At 34.6% G+C, this 19,301-nt stretch overlaps 1 protein-coding gene and 2 long non-coding RNA genes across 4 annotated transcripts in view; 1 reads left to right on the top strand and 2 right to left on the bottom strand.

Moving 5' to 3' along the window:
- LOC127874503 (steroid 17-alpha-hydroxylase/17,20 lyase-like) overlaps positions 1 to 10,670 on the bottom strand; it is a 31,476-nt gene extending 20,806 nt beyond the window's left edge. The window contains exons 1-5 of one of the 2 annotated variants that reach the window (XM_052418865.1): positions 10,428 to 10,670; positions 4,346 to 4,423; positions 3,351 to 3,449; positions 2,614 to 2,707; positions 603 to 761 (exon numbers count right to left, since the gene is read on the bottom strand). In XM_052418865.1, the coding sequence (XP_052274825.1) occupies positions 603 to 761; positions 2,614 to 2,707; positions 3,351 to 3,449; positions 4,346 to 4,415 (422 nt within the window). In that variant the 5' untranslated portion in view covers positions 4,416 to 4,423; positions 10,428 to 10,670. Of the gene's footprint in view, positions 1 to 602; positions 762 to 2,613; positions 2,708 to 3,350; positions 3,450 to 4,345; positions 4,424 to 4,794; positions 4,987 to 10,427 lie in introns of those variants that run through there. The other variant, XM_052418863.1, reaches the window with a different exon arrangement.
- Positions 1 to 17,658, bottom strand: part of LOC127874509 (uncharacterized) — a 38,464-nt gene extending 20,806 nt beyond the window's left edge. The window contains exon 1 of the long non-coding RNA XR_008046956.1: positions 17,083 to 17,658. This is a non-coding gene — a long non-coding RNA (uncharacterized LOC127874509). The remainder of the gene's footprint in view (positions 1 to 17,082) is intronic.
- The window catches only part of LOC127874510 (uncharacterized), a 50,256-nt gene continuing 40,647 nt past the window's right edge, over positions 9,693 to 19,301 (top strand). The window contains exon 1 of the long non-coding RNA XR_008046958.1: positions 9,693 to 9,774. This is a non-coding gene — a long non-coding RNA (uncharacterized LOC127874510). The remainder of the gene's footprint in view (positions 9,775 to 19,301) is intronic.

The following is a 19,301-nucleotide window of genomic DNA, read 5'->3' as shown; positions in this document are numbered from 1 at the left end:
TTAACGGTTTATTTGAATTCCTGCAACGATATCTATTCATACGACACACGAACACTATCTCCGATCCTAATACAAAGACGAATGCTTCGGTTATTGTAGGAAAATATGTACGTCGGGGCGCTAATTTGTCTTTGCTGCATTTTATGAAATTCGGCTTTAATGTATAATTTTTCTTGCCTATTTTGTGTTATTGTAACATATTTTATCAATATATTACAATTAAACACATATAAAAAATCGTATATACCCGCTTTGAGGCTTTTATGTGTTATTGTAACATATTTTATCAGTATATTACAATTAATAACTTATTAAAAATCGTAGAATCTCGCTTTAAACCAATAAAGAAATTATAGTACACTGCATGAAAACCGTTTAAAAAACGAATCAATACTGCAGGAGAAGGGAGGAAAACATCGATTCAATACATTTTGCACATCGTAAAAAACGCATTTCATGCACAGATGCACAAAAAAAAAACATTAAAAAAAATAACACGATCTGTGTTAAAAAAAATTATTATCAGTGTCCCGCTTAGACATCCCAGTTTTGGTTATAGAGGAGGTATTTTGTAAACCACCGTCGGAACAAAGTCCACTTACCTGCCCCCGAAGCATAATCCCATCAGTATGTTGCCTATGGCGTAGTTGATGTGCTCGGCTGGTTCGGACGGCTTGCCTACTATTTTGTCCATCTCAGCGAAAACAGTTACCATGGCATTGTGAATCTTCTGTTCGAGTGCAGGGCCCTGCATCAGCTGTCTATCAAATAGAGAGAACATAGCAAGTTATAGAGTATGTGTATTTTGAGGATTATGATGTCTTTTCGTGTTTATGCTGCATTATGTGAGGTCCCCATCGCTCGAACCAAAATAATTCACATCGGCTGTCTGTATCAGGTACCTCCGCGTCCGAGGCTACATTTTTCGAGGCCCACTTCACTCATGCCAAATTCACTCACTTACCCATAAAAACTAATTCCAAAAGTTTATATTTTCTTTGCAACAACTGTTTTAAGTTTAAATTTGATTTACTTGAAAACGAAAGTAGCCATCGCTCTTGAACCCGGCTTAGCAGTGAATTACACTGACAGAGCCAGGCACATAAATATCCAATCAACAACAACAACGATGTTTTAATAAATGTAAATAAATGAAAAATACTTATCATTCTGATTGTATTGGAATAAGTTTTGAGGGGTAAGTGGTTGCATATGCATGCATTATTTGACACGCCTCGTTGTTTTAAAGGAATAGGACGCAAGCTATCGATTAAGGGGCCAAAAACTCAAAAATATTGTTTGAAAGTCTGTAGAAGATTTATTCGGGTTGACAAACGGACTCGAAATATTGCTCGGTTTTCGACCGACTGTGAGTTAACGGCTGGACATATTTTTTTAAAGTGAACTTTTTTTGAAAGGTTGTCCAATAGCCCATAGGAGGATCAATGGATGCTTTTGATTAAAGCTACTTTTGACATTTTTGCGGCCCGCGAAGACAGGTCTATGATAAATTCTAGTTAATGACCTTGTTATGATTTCAATATCAGAGGGTGGGGATTTTTTTTCATGGCTCTTTGTCAATTTTTTTCTCATTAAACATGATTTTATATATTTATTTGAATATATTGGGCTCCTAAAAATATATATATGAAAAACACTATCCTGGGTACGTTACTTCCACCTGTGTTCTCGGCTACAGCACTCATATGTACAATCCCGTTTCGCTTTCAACTTCCGATTGGTCTGATTGGTGATCAGAAAATTAGATCGCTGATTTAAATAAAATCCCCAGCCCCCTAAGCTTGTATAGGGGGCTCGGAAGACGACCACCCATAGGTTACATATTTTGGAACAAAAATCACACATTAGCGTGAAAATGTAGACATCCCGTTGTTAATAAAATATCCTTGTATGCCACAGTTCTATATAAGCACAGTTTTTAGAACATTCTAGCGTTAAAAATACATTTAAGATCTCGAAAGAAACACTCCAATAGGCAGATATATAATCATATATCTTTTTAAGCATTTGTTAAATTTTGGAACATTTTGTCGTTTCCAGATACGACTGCTCTGCATGTTAAGCCTATTTTTTATTACACTATTATACTTTGAAATAGAATGACTCTTAGCTAGATCTTGGACAAAACTTATCTTGGGGTACAAAAAAGCTGACCGATTTAAATCTCTGTCAGAATCACCTACCGTATCAACAAAACTTATCTTATCGTAAATACAAATGGTGCATATTATATATCAGTGTGGCTTGTACAGGGCTGCGTCTTTAGCGGATTTTTTTCCAAAGATGCGTAGATTCGGATTACAACTAGCGGCATGCATGAGCCTCGTTCTGGGATAACTGGACTTATTGCATATGTGTGAAGTTTCGTCCCAGATTACCCTGTGCAGTACGCACCAGTTAATCAGGGACGAAACTTTCAGCCTAAACTGGATTTTCCAACATCTTTCCGTACACGAAATATTCTACAAAAGCAAAAGTTTCGTCCCTGATAGCCTGTGTAGACTGCACAGGCTAACCTGTGATAACACTTTACGCACATGCATGAAATACCGTTTCCCCAAAGCGCAACTTACATACAAACAACGCGCCTACCTAAGAGCTTTCGACGACATTTTCCTGTGCAATTTCCAGGTGGGCGTATAGTTACTGAACCCGATGTTCTTACCCCCTTCTGTGAATACTCTGACTAAAAACAAAAACAGTGCCATACTAAGTTAATAAATAAACATGGGTTTTGAGCTATTCATTTCAGTGTTAAACACGATTCGTGAACGAATTTTAAGGGACTTGTTCACAGTTTAGCATTTAAAATACCATCTACACATCAAAGGTGTGGCCTATTGCAAGCATGCTTGATTTTGTTCCAAGAAGTTACTTTTTGAATCTATTTGAAGACATTTTTTATTAAACTTTTGACCTTCTATTATACGTATTATACGTATTTAATATTATTCCAAATATTACAGTATTGTTAGTAAATGCAGTAAATGCATTTATTTACATGTTTATAAAATTCAGTACATATGTGGACAAATACCTTTAAAACCAGTGTTAATTTTGGGCAACAGTCTAAAACTAAAGCATTGTCACAGATATCATCTGAGCCCCTGTGCCACTTTGTCAACAATATTCAAAGGCAAATAACATAGGAGGGTATCAATCACATGGGATGAAATGGGTGTCTTAAGCATCAACATGAAATGCTAATGACATATTTCTAGTTTAAATTGTTTGAGAAATGTGCGTTCAATAAAATTACGGTATAAAATATTAATAAAAAAATCGAACAGCCGACAAACCGAAAGGAAGAATAACAAATATACATTTACCTGTTGGGGTAACCATACGGTTGGCAAAGTCTGTTGATTTTTTCACAAGAACCTCTAGCGCGACATCTATCTTGTTCACGACAACAAGCTTCATTGGGCCTGCAATAAACAAATGAAACGGAGATACATATTTGACATTGACAAAGGAAGTTACGTAACAAGGATATGTACCATTCGTGTAAAGTCTCAAATTATCCGTATACGCAAAAATGTAAGGAATCAAATCTGTGCAGACGGTGCAAAAAAACGTATCGATAGGGAGGCTTTCTTCATGAGCTTAAACTACCACCACGTTTACTTTGCGCAATACCTTTTAGATACCGATATTTTCAATTAGTAAAAACTCTTTATAAGGACTTGATTTGCAATAAATGTGAAAATCAAACGTACCGATATTATAATTTGTTAAAATCATGTAACGCAATTAAGGTAAATATATGTGTACCATCACACATATTGTAAATCGATTTTGAAAATGTCAACATTGTTCGTGTACAAAATCTTATGTTTACGTACAACTGCGTGGATGGTCGTAATCATTTAAATGTATGCACCTACATGTGAACGTCATGCGAAGGCCACATGCAACCATGTAGATTTAATTTTAAGTACGAATTTGCATTATTCGCGAAATATGGATTTCTATGTGAAAAATACGTTTTGTACAGATCAAATAACCTGAATATTAGCCTTACAAATTCATACTAAATAAACTGCTACGTGCAACATAATTACGTACTAAATACAAGCTTGGAGCAAACCAAAATTAATTCACATACACTTCGAGCAATAAATAACTCGTTTTTCCATTACTCCATTCATGGACTCTTCTTGTAAAACAATGTCGCATTCTAAGGAACGCTTTGTATTAAACAATAGCATCCTCAAATGAACGCTTTGTTTAGCACAAGACGTGCCCAAATGCGCATTTAATGAAAACAAATAATTATAAACAACATATCCACATGAACACTTCGTGTAAAACAATTACGTACCCAAATGAAGCGTAAGCACAGGTCCATACGTCGGGGTCCACTCTAGGCACTGTTTGCAAAAGTTGCTCATACTGATCTCTTGAAAAAAAAAGACAACTTTCACGATAATTCTGTTAACAGAACTTTGTTTCCTTCCTTAGCAATGGCAAACTTTAGATCGCTTCCCCCGAAATAATTTCGTAAAATGATGCAATTGTCCGCAAATATCAAGTTAACCTTTAAATATATATTCCCTTTCTCAGTGCTTTCGATAATTCTTTACGGAAATTAAAAGCTTTGCGTATTTCCAAAATTAAAAGATATCAGAAAAAATACCCAACCAATATAATCATGGATAAAAAGATGGTCTTCTCTCTACCGCCATCACGGAATTCGTGTAAGATTTGTTAAAATATAATTCGGGGCCAAATTGGTGCCCTATTAACATAACTTTTCAAGTCAACACATACTATAGGTATGTCCGATTAATGGTATGGCTAGCCCAGGTGTCGGCGGATAGTTGTACTTCATCCGATTGGTTAGCAAGTATCCTAGCAGTCCCGTCACCATGGCTACCAGCGCTATGGTCAGTGCTGACCCCGGTGTGAACGCCAGCATCTCAATCATTGTGTGTTGATGCGAGCTTAGTGACGTGTTATTGAAGACACTGAAATTAACACAGATAGAACCATGGTTATATTCAAATCATGTTAAAGGCTTCGTTGAATGCGTCTGGATTCGATCCCCCCCAAAAAACAAAACAACAACAAGAGGGCCAAGAGGGCCCTAGTTCGCTCACCTGAGAGGAGTCGGTTCATTCAATCTTTACCAAATGTCAAACTTGACCTAGATATTGTCCAGACAAACATCCTGGTCAAGTTTCATCATTATTTCATCTGCGAGTCATGATCAATATACCTATGAAGTTTCATGAACCTAGGAATAAGCGTTCTTGAGTTATCATCCAGAAACCATTTTACTATTTAAGGTCACCATGACCTTGACCTTTGACCAAGTGACCTGAAAATCAATAGGGGTCATCTGTGAGTCATGATCATTGTACCTATGAAGTTTCATGATCCTAGGCATAAGCGTTCTTGAGTTATCATCCAGAAACCATTTTACTATTTCAGGTCACCGTGACTTTGATCTTTGACCTAGTGACCTGAAAATCAATAGGGGTCATCTTTGAGTCATGATCAATGTACCTATGAAGTTTCATGGTCCTAGGCATAAGCGTTCTTAAGTTATCATCTGGAAACCATTTTACTATTTCGGGTCGACGTGACGTTGACCTTTGACCTAGTGACCTGAAAATCAATAGGGGTCATCTGCGAGTCATGATCAATGTACCTATGAAGTTTCATGATCCAAGGCCTAAGCGTTCTTGAGTTATCATCCGAAAACCATTTTACTATTTCGGATCATCGTGACCTTGACCTTTGACCTAGTGACCTGAAAATCAATAGGGGTTATCTGCGAGTTATGATCAATGTATCTATGAAGTTTCATGATCCTAGGCATAAGCGTTCTTGAGTTATCATCCGGAAACCATTTTACTATTTCGGGTTATCGTGACCTTTACCTTTGACCTAGTGACCTGAAAATCAATAGAGGTCATCTGCGAGTCATGATCAATGTACCTATGAAGTTTCATGATCCTTGGCATAAGCGCTCTTGAGTTATCATCCGGAAACCATCTGGTGGGCGGACGGACCGACATGAGCAAAACAATATACCCCCTCTTCTTCGAAAGGGGGGGGGGCATAATGAGAAAACGGCGCCCCTCCCAGACGCCATGTTATTCAATTGACCGGAACCATTTTTGAACTCAACTCTCGTATCAAGGAAACAAATGTTCTGAGCAAATTTTATGAAAATTGGGCCAAAAATGTGACTTCTACTGTGTTCACATGTTTTCACCATATACATATAGAGAAAAATGACCCACCCACTGGCGGCCATGTTTTTTCACCGATCCCGACCATTTTCACTTTCTTCTGAGATATCAATAAAACCAATGTTTTTACCAACTTTCATGATGATTGTGCAAAAATTGTGACGTCTATAGTGTTTACAAGGTTTCTCTATAGCCAAATAGGGAAAACTGCCACTATATACATATAGAGAAAAATGCCCCGCCAACTGGCGGCCATGTTTTTTCACCGATCTCGACCATTTTCGAACCCGTCCGAGACATCAATTGAACCAATGTTTTTACCAATTTCCATGATGATTGGGCAAAAATTTTGACTTCTAGAGTGTTTACAAGGTTTCTCTATAGCCAAATAAGAAAAACTGCCCCGCCCACTGGCGGCCATGTTTTTCAACGGATCGAAACCACTTTTGAACTCAACCAAGATATCATTTAGACAAACATTTTGACAAAGTTACATGAAGATTGGGCATGAAATGTGACTTTTACATTGTTTACAAGGTTTTTCTTTCTTTTTTTTACCTAGTGACCTAGTTTTTGACCCGGCACAACCCGGTTTCGAACTCGGCCGAGATTTCATTATGTCAAAGTTTCTGACCAAGTTTCATGAAGATGGGACAAGAAATGTGGCCTCTAGAGTGTTAACGAGCAAATGTTTACAGACGGACGGACAGACATACGACTGTCAAAGACCGGTCACAAAAGCTCACCTGAGCAATCAGGTGAGCTAAAAAAAAACACCCGACAAATATCTCTCACTGGTTCCCTTCGAATTTAAAAGAGCAGTTTCCCTTTACATCAGCTTAGATAAATAAAACATAACAGTGCAGCTGAAAGAATTAACATTATGAGAGGGTATACGATGCTCTTATAGAGTTCAAACATAATGCAAACAAAATACTTTAAAACTTGAAACAACAACAACACTGGTGGGCGTATAGATTCGGTAAAATTCCCGCCAATATAATTTCTTATTTATAAACATTTAATCTACTAACTTAAAGTGCCTGAAATAATATTATAACACTGTGAATGAAGCTTACTCGGTAAATGATAATTTAAACCATTTGTACAATAGCATAAGGCCTAAAAAAAGATTGTTTATATTTTTCCGGCAAAATCGAATGATTGGGTTAAAACATCCTTAATAAAGTAGAAAATAACACGCTGATCGTCAAAAAGTGTTTATGATAAATAAATGACTGGACGACCTACATACTTTACAATTTTGAGATGTTAGTATAGACAAAGAACATACTTATTGGCATAAGTTGAATTTAATGTTTAGTACTTATTACCGAATTTACAATTATACTATACAAAGGCGATCACACTCCTCTAAATTTTTCAGTTGAATGACAAGTCCAGTTGTACATGCATTGAACAAAATTGAATTATGTTCGTTAACAGGATTACAATTTCGACTTTACGATACATTTTTTTAAACAAGTGTACGTCAAGTTTAAAAATCGTAGATTGGTATTTGAAATAACATCTTCTATCGTAGAACTAAAGATGCACTTAACCGTGTGCACAATAGGCATGCCAATATAGAATATAGCATGTAAATACTATAATTTAAATAACTAGGGTCAATCCGTATAAATTAAGACAAAGGTAGAAATTCGGAAAATACATCATAAATCCATTTTACGTTGCTATAAACTCAAGTTACCATTAACGGATCATTACCAATAGCGGATCACTTTGATGTTCAAAAATGCGTATCACGATTAATAATTATTTTTACATGATACTTTGCAGTCAGCATATTCAAGACATTTTCGTTAAATCGCGATATTTTTTTATATCAAAATCGGACATCTTTTTGTCAATAATTTTAGTGTGTTTTGCCAGTATGTACATACGACTTTATTTACTTCCGTCTCGTTTTGAGAACGAGGTTTGACATTTTGCGCGGCCACATTTTATAACTAAGTTGGTAAGTAAGAAGTATATGCATATATTTAAAGGCCATTAAGTAGTATTTCTGCCTGCAAAACACCATTTCAGTTTTGTTTCGTTTTTAAGATTTTGCATCACCGTAAAGAGGATGAAGAATTAGGGCAATAGCGGATCAAGCGTGTCCTGTTTACATGAGTAAGAGGGGATGTCTCAAAAAGCCATTCAATTTTGTTACTGACATTAAAATTACGTGTTATGGCTCACAGATGGAAGTAACATACCATGGATAGTAAATTGGCCCAGGAGCCCAATATTTCAAATAAATATATATAATCGTGTTTTATGAAAGAAAAAATTGACAAAGAGCAATGAAAAAATCCCTACCCTCTGATATTGAAATCATAACAAGGTCATTAACTAGAATGTATCATAGACCTGTCTCTAGGGCCGCAAAACTGTCAAAATAATTTTATTCAAAAGCATACCTTGATCCTCTTTATAATATGGGCCATCGGACAACCTTTCAAAAAATTTACTTCAAAGAAATCTGTCCAGGCATTTAATCACATTCGGCTGATAACCAAGCAACATTTCGAGCCCGTTTTTACTCAATGTCAATTTTACTCTCATAATACACGAGTATATATATTTATTTGAATATAATATTTCGCTCTTAGGCCCATATACTATCTAGGGTACGTTACTTCCACCTGTATCATGGCTGTAACGGAATTGTTTAGTCTTATGTTTTGAAGAATTTAAAAATAAGAGATTACTGTGTATGATACATAGCGACATTATTATGATAAACATATACTGTTCATTCAAAACATAAAACAAAGCTATTAATATTGATTATTAAAAGTATATGTATTTGTCTGCTTCAGGCAGCCACTGAAGTGGTACAAAATCGAAACTTAATTGCAGCACCGTTTAAGTCCTTTTTATAATGCGAAGTGTTTTGGAAGGTAAAGTATTGTTCACGTTTAATATAATATTCATCTTATCAATATAAAGTATTGTTCACGTTTAATATAATATGCATCTTATCGATATAAAGTATTATTCACGTTTAATATAATATGCATCTTAAAAATATAAAGTATTGTTCACGTTTAATATAATATGCATCTTATCAATATAAAGTATTATTCACGTTTAATATAATATGCATCTTATCAATATAAAGTATTGTTCACGTTTAATATAATATGCATCTTATCAATATAAAGTATTATTCACGTTTAATATAATATGCATCTTATCAATATAAAGTATTGTTCACGTTTAATATAATATTCTTCAGTATACATATTAATTATTCTGTAATTATTTATCACCATTCTACTTTAAATACTTAATACCTACTGTTATATTACAGCTAGCAACAACGAACTAACTTTATATATCTCGTACACTAAACTTATACAAATCTAACACGCACCCCACACAGGCAAACTACCAATCCTAAACATCACAGCACCTCATGTACATGACCTTTACAGTCCTAGTTCTAAATCGGTCAACGCGTAAACAGGATGCTGGTAACAGGTAAATCACGTACACCACCTATCTAGCATGTGTGGATAAAATGGGCCAGGTTGAAATGGTAAGTGTTATTTCCGGTATAGTGCATACTTTGCTATGTCTATTTCCACGGCTTGCTATATGTACACTACTATATACAACACAGCATAATCACAGTTTATTAGTAAGTCAACTGTATGCAATGTTTTAATCACATAACACAAGTACAAGATTCATGTTTTGACCGTTCAAATAGCGTTTGAGATGCCCTCTAAGTGGTTTTGATCACGTGATTCGTTATGGCTACAAGTGATCCGTTAATGCATGAATTCCGAAAAAACGTGCCACACAATATATTGTCTACATTTTGAATCAGAATTTTTGCTTTAACTTTGCTTTAACAGTAAGCAAAGGTAATATTTTATTAAACTTTTAAAAAAGAAGTATCAAAACATTTATTGTTTTTCGCCAGCACAACTTTATTATGCTAGTGATTCGGTAATGATAACTCGACTGTATAAAATATATTTTTATAAACAACTGGTAGCAAGATGAAATGCAGATAATTGGTCAGTAACCACATTTTAACTAATTCTTTTGACCTGTTAATTCTTTTCAGCTCATTTCAACAGTGAAAAATGCCCATAATATCACTTTTAACACTGACACTGCAAGCTTTCCATAATCAAATAATAAATTTATCTACAAACTAGTTTTGACAATGAAATAACTCACGATAAGTCTTCCCTTTCCCTCTCGCCAAATACTTCGCGTGTCAGGATTATATTCAAGTAGATCGAGCGTTTACAACTGCTGACTATTTTGCCGAGAAAATGAGTTTTAAACAATAAATGTTCCACACAGACATAGATATTGCTTAAATTGTGGTAAAAAATACCATTGCAGAGTATTATTGCATTATAAATCGCCAGCACTTAAAACAAAAAAGTTTAGAAAAACTGTGCAAGTGGCAGAAGCATTTCTAAGGAAGGCCACGCTCTATTTAATTCGGAGCACTGAGAGGTACCCGACAGGATATTGTAACTCAATATGCAAGAAGCGCGAGACAATTGTATTTCAATCAACACGTTTGCATTGTTTTGTTGAAAGTAACCATGGTTAAAATTATTTACATCCCTGCTCTTATTTGGAATTTTATATTTGAAAATAAATCGCTTCCATCATTAAATACGCATTCAATTGTGTCTTAGAAAAAGGACATTGCAATCCGTTACGTAAAAAAATAACTTCCCCACTGCGAGCCCCATTTAGAACGCGGTCAAGCGAGGAGCACGAATCCAATGAGAATAATCTTCTGGATGATGCAGATCATTGGCCTTCACCTTCACGAGTTGAAAAAAGTAAATTATGTAAACAAAGACGATTTTCAGATGGTTTAATACTGAAAGAGTATTTTATTGAGGATATAAAAGTTATACAATGCTAAAAATACTTGTCATTGTATGCGCATGCGCGAAATACATGGTTAAGGGGCACGAATGTACAAGAACATAGCATAAATTGGGCATTTGTAAAGCTAACTCTGAAGCAGTTAATATAACCTACGAAGCAAACACATAAAGGCATGTTAAAAGAAATTTTCCGTTCAGTTTTCTTAAAGCTTTAATCCTGATGCATTGCATTAAAAGTCACTTTCGCGTGTATATATATATATATATATATATATATATATATATATATATATATATATATATATATATATATATATATATATATATATATATATATATATATATATTAAATGCTTTCATTTCGTCAGAAAGTGACAAAATAGCTCGCGATGTAACAAACGCAATCATTTCGTTAGGTCACAACATAGCTCGAGGTGTTACAAAATAGCTCGCGAACCTGCGATTTTGTTTACAATTTGACGGTGTTGAAGTAAATAACTCCTACTATATTTTGTCTTAAGTGCCGATTAGAAAAGTTAATGTATATTGCTTCCATTAACGCATTTAAAAGTTCTTTATCATTTTATAGAATAGTTCGCGTTAACTACTGTCTTTTTGTTAGTAAGTGCGTCCGATACACATCAGTAAACGACGAGACTAACGGAGCGTGATGCGTTCTTTACTTACGCCAGTTGAAAAGACACAGTCTTAAATCAGGACGCGGTAAAAAAAAAGCTCAAACAACACAACACATTTTAAAAGCAACTTAATGATTAAGACTTGAGGTAAATCCTATTCATAATGTCATTTGACAAACCGAGAAGCGATGGTAAATGTATTAAATAGTACACTCAAGGGTCGATATATAGTACACGGTTTATTATTAAATGGCAAAAATCGATAATACGCTCTCTAAAATGTGCATTATTTTATATAATGATAATGGATTATTTATCATTCAATAAAATGCAGTTTCTAGATAAAATATTCCTTTATCGATAAACATTTAAATGGCTCATATTTTACATATTTTATAATTGAATAAATTCTAGTTGTTTTAACTGCGCCACACAGCGTCGCTTGAACTGTTTCATTGAACAAAAATGTCACAGAGAGGGACTTTGTAAAATAAGTAAAGAAGAATAATATATCATTAACATCAAAACCGTTCCGATGGCAACGTCAATGTCAGTGAATGTAAATATGGCGTCGCCGTCTGCTCGGCTCGCAGACGACAAGCATCCGCAACATCCGGTTCACATACATATCGCAATTATGACGTGGAAGGCAGGTGAAGGTAAAACTCAAATACGGAGAAAATATAGAGGGTATACAACAGCTAGACACATAAGTGTAAAGCATATGTCAAATTCAGTTAGTTAACAAAGAGAATCACGAGCCACGTTTCGGAAAGCTGGGATCCTTAAATGTGCTTAAAGCGTCATCCTAGATAGGCCTAGAGTCCGCACTGGCTAATCAGAGATGAAACTTTCCGCCTTGACTAGACTTTCGTTTTGAAGAGACTTCCTTTAAACGAAAAGTTCCATAAAAGCGGAAATTGTCGTCCTTGAAAAGCCTGTGCAGATTGCACAAGCTAGTCTGTGTTGAATCATGACGATATGCATTAAGCCCAGTTTTCCCAGAATGAGGCACATATTCCCATTTTAAAACTTCCCAATAAAAAAGCGAACCTGATACCAAAGGCTGCATAAAAATTCGAATATGTTTTGAATATCGATATAATTAAATATTTATTTAGTATACCAAGAAGTCTTGGGTATGACGTGCCGTTGTTCACTTTTCCAAATTTATTTCTGTCAGCAGCATATAAATCGAACAAGTGCTTATTTGATAATTACAATATGTATGCGTGCATTGACTCGTGTATATATTGTGCTCCTCATTTTGATAGTGATCCATTAAGTATTGTCATAGCAAACGTGAATAGTCACTCAACATATTGTACATTAACATTCCTTTCGTTCGTAGTGTATTCTAAAAATGGAGACCTGGCATCTTCCAAAGCAAAAAGATTGAAAACCAGTATACGCCGGAACCAAGAAATTCCTCTGAAAGTTTCACCACCTGCTGTGACAAATGAAAGTCCAGGTTCTAAAGGTCTTCCACCAAGTGGTTCAAGGACTGCGGTAGTTAAGTCTATGGCTCCATATAGTCCAACAACAGTGACCGATATACCTAAAAAAAGAGTTAAAACCCTTTCTGGAGTTAAATTGCAATAAGCTTGTGGAAAGACTTCAATTATGTCGGATGTTTGACTTGGCCAAAGCGTGCGAAACTGAATGCTTGGATGGGTCGTTCTTTGCAAATATAGACAATGAAAGCTTAATGCGGTTTTTATGCTAAATACGATGACTTTGCTAAAGTTTAAGAAAATGAGGGATGAATACTGGGTTCCCAATGAATGATAATTGTTTGAAGTGATGTATATCTAACACTCGTTTCTAGACTTGTGTGTCTCAACATGTATAATTTGAATGATATAATTAATTCTGGTGTTACACTATTAATCTCTTTTATTATATGTGACTTCCGCATCTGTTGAAAGTGAAATTTGTTTGAAATTAGTATAAATGAGTTTAATAAATATACAGGTATATGTAATTGTCTGTTTCAAACTTAGGACTTAGGACACGCACTATTGTACATAAAGCGCAATGAAATTTGCTGCTTGTTCACTTATAAAGCTTGCGACTTGTTCAATTATGGTGCGTTTTCCTTTATTGGTTTTAACGAGTTTAAATTACAAATTCAAAATTACATTTTCGATTGTGGTATTTATACTGCTTACTGGTACAAAGGATGAATCGTACCAATATTGAAAAAGCTGACATAAAGGATTTTTCTATTCATAAAGGAAGCAACTTTGTAAATACATTTGTTTTCAATATGTTTATGAAACATAATCAATTGATGGTGGGAGGGTAAAATATGCGTAATCCTCTTCGATGCGGTTTAAGAGACAAACAAAGAACAACCGATTTTATTTTTATTTTATACAGCATTATACAAAATGTACTTTTGCGGAAGCCTAAGCTCTTGTATACACAAAACACTCAGGATACGTCATATTTCGACTTCTTCCGTGTCTCTCTTAGTGTCAAACAAGGGAGATTCATGTCAACGCTTATATTTTATATTGTATATAAATGATTTTAAACATTGTATTCATCTTCAACATTTTACAAATGACGATTTGCATTTGCTTTCGGTTCATATGCTGTTATTTGTTGATGATATTGTTTTATTTACTACTGTCCCAGTAAACCTTCCGAACAAACTTAACGATATATAACCTTTGCTCTTCTAAATGGGTTCTTAAAGTAACAAGAAGTGTGTCCACAGGACACGGATGCCCCCAACTGTAACTTTGTCACTACATAAAAATATAACTGTGTAAACGCTTGGTAGAAGTTATTAGCTTTTTTCAAATCCTAAACGCAGATTTCGAACCTAAACGCGGACCCTAAGTTAAAGGTCAAGGTCACAGGGGTAAAAATTTGTGTGCGTATGGAAAGGCCTTGTCCATATACACATGCATGCCAAATATGAAATTGCTATCTGAAGCGACATAGAAGTTATGAGCATTTTTCGAAATCTAAACGCAAAGTGTGACGGACAGACGGACGAACAGACAAACGGACAGTCCGATCACTATATGCCCTCCTTTGGGGGCATAAAAATGTCTTAGAATATCAAAATAAATCAGAAAGTCACATAAACTAGAGAGCGCACAACATGCTTAATCCTTGAAATGCACTAAGTGACCCCGTGACCTAGTTTTAGACCCGGCATGTCCCATATTCGAAGTTGGCCTAGATATTGTCTTAATACAACTTCTTACCAAGTTTAGTAAAGATCAGATGAAAACTACTTCAATTAGAGAGCGGACACCATGCTAAATCCTTGAAATGCACTAAGTGACCCAGTGACCTAGTTTTTGACCCGGCATGACCCATATTCAAACTTGACGTAGATATTGTCTTGATACAACTTCTGACCAAGTTTAGTAAAGATCAGATGAAAACTACTTCAATTAGAGAGCGGACACCATGCTAAATCCTTGAAATGCACTAAGTGACCCCGTGACCTAGTTTTTGATCCGGCATGACCCATATTCGAACTTGACCTAGATATTGTCTGGATACAACTTCTGACCAAGTTTGATAAAGATCGGATGAAAACTATTTGAATTAGAGAGCGGACACGAAGTGTGACCGACCGACCGACCGACCGACCGACTGACTGACCGACCGACAGACCGACCGACCGACGGACAGTGCGAAAACTATATACCCCCTTTTCTTCGAAATGGGGGCATAAAAATCAAAAGAAATCATGCATGTTTGAAACACGTTAAAGCAACATCAACTATTCGCGTTCAATAAATAACGAGTGTTATAACATGTTCAATTGTTTTGTGCACCTAGGTATAAATTTCCATTATAAAATATGTCTCATACTGTAAAAATATTAAATGAACAAGCGTTTAGAGCATTTCATCACAGTGCATCTATTTTAAGCTTTGTCAAATGAGCTGTCAAAACCAAACTAGTTCTATTCGATAGAGTAATAACGCTAATCCTACTATATGGTTCTGAGATTTTGGACATTTTATGACAATTGTGATAATAATTAGTTATAACATGAAAATTGTCAACAACAAAATTTAATTATTATACCAAGCGTTAATTGAAACATATGAATATTTTAACAAATTTAAATTGTAAGAAAAATAATCTATGTTGCCAAGCTTTGAAATCAACTTAGGACAACTTGGCTTTGGCTATATGCTAAATACACATCCATTCACACGCGACGTTGAAAACAGTTAAACACTAAAAGACTACAAGATCAATTTGTATAAGAATGAAAAAATATATATGCAACATAGATAATACAGATATATATGTAATATACATATACAATGAAAAAGCTTAAGCTTTAAATATAACTTATCATTCATTTATAACAATACAACTATATATACGAATACAAACATTAAAAATCAATTTAATGAAGTAGAAACATGGACCTCAAGTCTAAAATACACAGATATTCACACCACAAAATAAATTATATGTGTTTCATGAACTTACAACGTTTGCTAGGCCCATAATATATACATGTTAATACATAACTCCCTCCTAGGAATTCTACCTGTATTCTATTATCTGGAAACCTTAAAAATAGGACATTAATAATTGTGACAAATAACCGAAATATTTGCATTTTACTCGCTATTAAGCAGTTATTTTGCTGTAAGAAATGCATCCGTACTTTCCCAATATTTCGGAACGAATGCATCGAATGCATCCAGTGCAAATGACATTTGAAGGTGAAATTCTTACAATCAAGACAATACAATTATGAGTATACTTGATCTTTTTGACGCTTTATATTATACGTTTTGTATAGTGCCTGTTTGATGTTTCAATTATATTATAACAACGACATTATAAAACATAAAATGTGTATCTGTATAGATAAATACGGTCGTGTTTCATATGACCATTTCATTCATAGCAAGACGTACGGTCTATATTCACACACGAAATCATAAATTATCCGAAATACAGTGATAACAAAAACAGAACAGAACATACAGTTAATTCAGACTTATACATAGATACATCGTCTTTAATGCATACACTTTATGAATAAAGCAATGTCACGTGTTAGTAAATATTAATTATTGTAACCAATCATTATAACAAAAACAATCCGCTCTAGTCTGGTATGTAATCGATACTTTGAATAGTAGCTGAATACAGATTTATGAAATTACCAACATTTAACAATCTGCTTATAATCCAGATACATCAAATATATTACAAAAACATATATATTTATATAAGTGCAGGCCCGCTACCCAAATATCTATAGCTATTGAAAAATCGCACACATGTATTTCACAAACGTCTTTCCTATACACATATCACCTACCAAAGAACTAAAACCTCATTGGACTTTGAAAATAATTTGACATACATGCAATAGCTGGTCATTCCATGAGAAACTATCAAGTATCATTTTGTGTTCGCATTAAGCCTAAGCCCCAAAATCAATTCAGCGTATTGCTTACAAGTTAAGTACACGGGCATTTACTTTCATTACACCTGCCCTAAAAATGTATTGTCATGCCCTAGATTGTTTATGAAAACATGTGTTTATGTTCATGTACATTGTTCATTTTTACCGTTTATGTTTTGCATCTAAATGACTATGTCACTGTTATTTAATGCTTTTATTGGATGCTGTGTGGAAGTTAGAGCTGATAACAGCCGATGCCTACCTTTTGCGCTTCTTTATTATTTGTAGTATCCTTTTTAAAAGTCTCATTGTTTAAGCGTCTGTTAATGTGGCAGCCATTTTTGCATAAACAGGAAGTTGATTTCCTGATGCTGACATAAGTGCCTTCTGGGTAGTTTACACTGACTACAGTATTTTGACAGTTTCGTCATACAATATCTTTTGTTAAATACTCATATTCCTTCTTAAAAATTGTTTAAAAAGGTAATAGTCATCTTTATAAATGATTTATTGATTTAAATGATATGTATTTGACTACTGCTTCATTGTAATATCGTCAGAAATATCATTTTAATATGAGTGACATTTACCGTGTCAAGAACGCTCAAATTTTATTGTGCGCTCTTGCGCGCTTTACTGCTCGTTGTTTGTGCGCTTTTGTGCACAATTCATATGTGCGCTTTTACGTTATTATTGCACAACGTTATGTGTGCGCTTTTGGAGAGTATAAAAGGCACTGAAAATTCTCATTCGAGGACTCTGAACTTTGTTTTCCTAGGTGTGAGACCTATTTTATTTTTCTTATATAAGCATTTAAAATATAGTTTTCAATAAGACTTAGCTATTAAAAATTAAGACTGAATTTTATAAATAATTTAAACTGCATTTTTCATCTTTTTAGGACATTATAAAATAGAGAGTGCAAATACTTAACATGACACATGTATATTGCTGTATTGTAATGTAAATGTCTGAGAATTAATCTGTCTGTTAAGAAATATATATATTGAAAGTTGTTATTTATTTATTCGTTATGAAGGAATAAAATTTAGAAAGGTTATAAATCTTGAGTTTATATTTTTCTTTGACAATTTTAAAACAACTGAATAGGCAAAATGTTATTCTTAGTTTACTGTTTATCAGAGTCCATTTTAGTTCTATGTTAAACTTGAACAAAAGCTTCAAGTTTGGAAAAGTTAAAGAAACTGAAGTAAAATCACAGCTACCGCTCGGCTCGTGACATAATTTATGGTGGCAGCGAAGTGGAATCTTTGATTTCTACATAGATTCAGCGATTGAATCCAGTCTTCGAAAGCAAAATGTCAGACTCCGAATCAGAACAAGAGAATGAAGTATTCTTCAGAACAGCAGCTAACCAGCATTCTGAAGAACCATATCAAGAAAATAAAACAGCACCATCATCCAGTACCCCTAGATTAAACAAAAGTGTTTCCAACGTAGAAATGTCAAATGGCAATACAACCGACTGGATAAAAGATGCAGTCACAAATATGGTGTCAATGCAAAATCAGATGTCAAATGCTTTACAGAATGTTACAACACTTCTAGCAAATTTATGTGATAAAAACAACAAACAAGTACAAATTTCCCCCCAGGAACAGGAAGCAAACAATAACCATTTCCGTAATGACAGAGGTCAGGGTGAACAAATGTGGGACATTGGCTACCAGCACCCAAGGGAGAACAGGTCTTATGACAGGCAAACAAGAAGTGTAAACCCTCATAAATGCAGTTCAAGCATGAAAATCCCTTCTTTTACTGGCAAAGATGAGTGGAAAGTATGGATTAACAGGTTTGAAATTATTGCTGAAAGACTTCATTGGAATGAAGAAGAAAAACTTGACAATTTATTACCAAAATTGCAAGGCAGTGCTGGTGAATTTGTGTTCACTCAACTGAATCATGAAGTTTTAACCAACTATAGAGAACTTGTTAGTGAAATTAACAACAGATTTAGGGTCATAGAAACTCCAAGAATTTTTGCTGTAAAATTTAGCAAACGAGATCAGAAAGTAGGTGAAACAGCTGAGGAGTATGCTGCAGAACTTAAACGTCTGTATGACAAAGCCCATACAAGGAGAGACTACAGAACACGGCAAGAGGATTTAGTGAGAAGATTCCTGGA

The sequence above is a fragment of the Dreissena polymorpha genome, chromosome 3 (assembly GCF_020536995.1).
Source record: "Dreissena polymorpha isolate Duluth1 chromosome 3, UMN_Dpol_1.0, whole genome shotgun sequence".
NCBI lineage: Eukaryota > Metazoa > Mollusca > Bivalvia > Myida > Dreissenidae > Dreissena > Dreissena polymorpha.
This window is presented reverse-complemented; position numbering and strand designations above follow the sequence as displayed.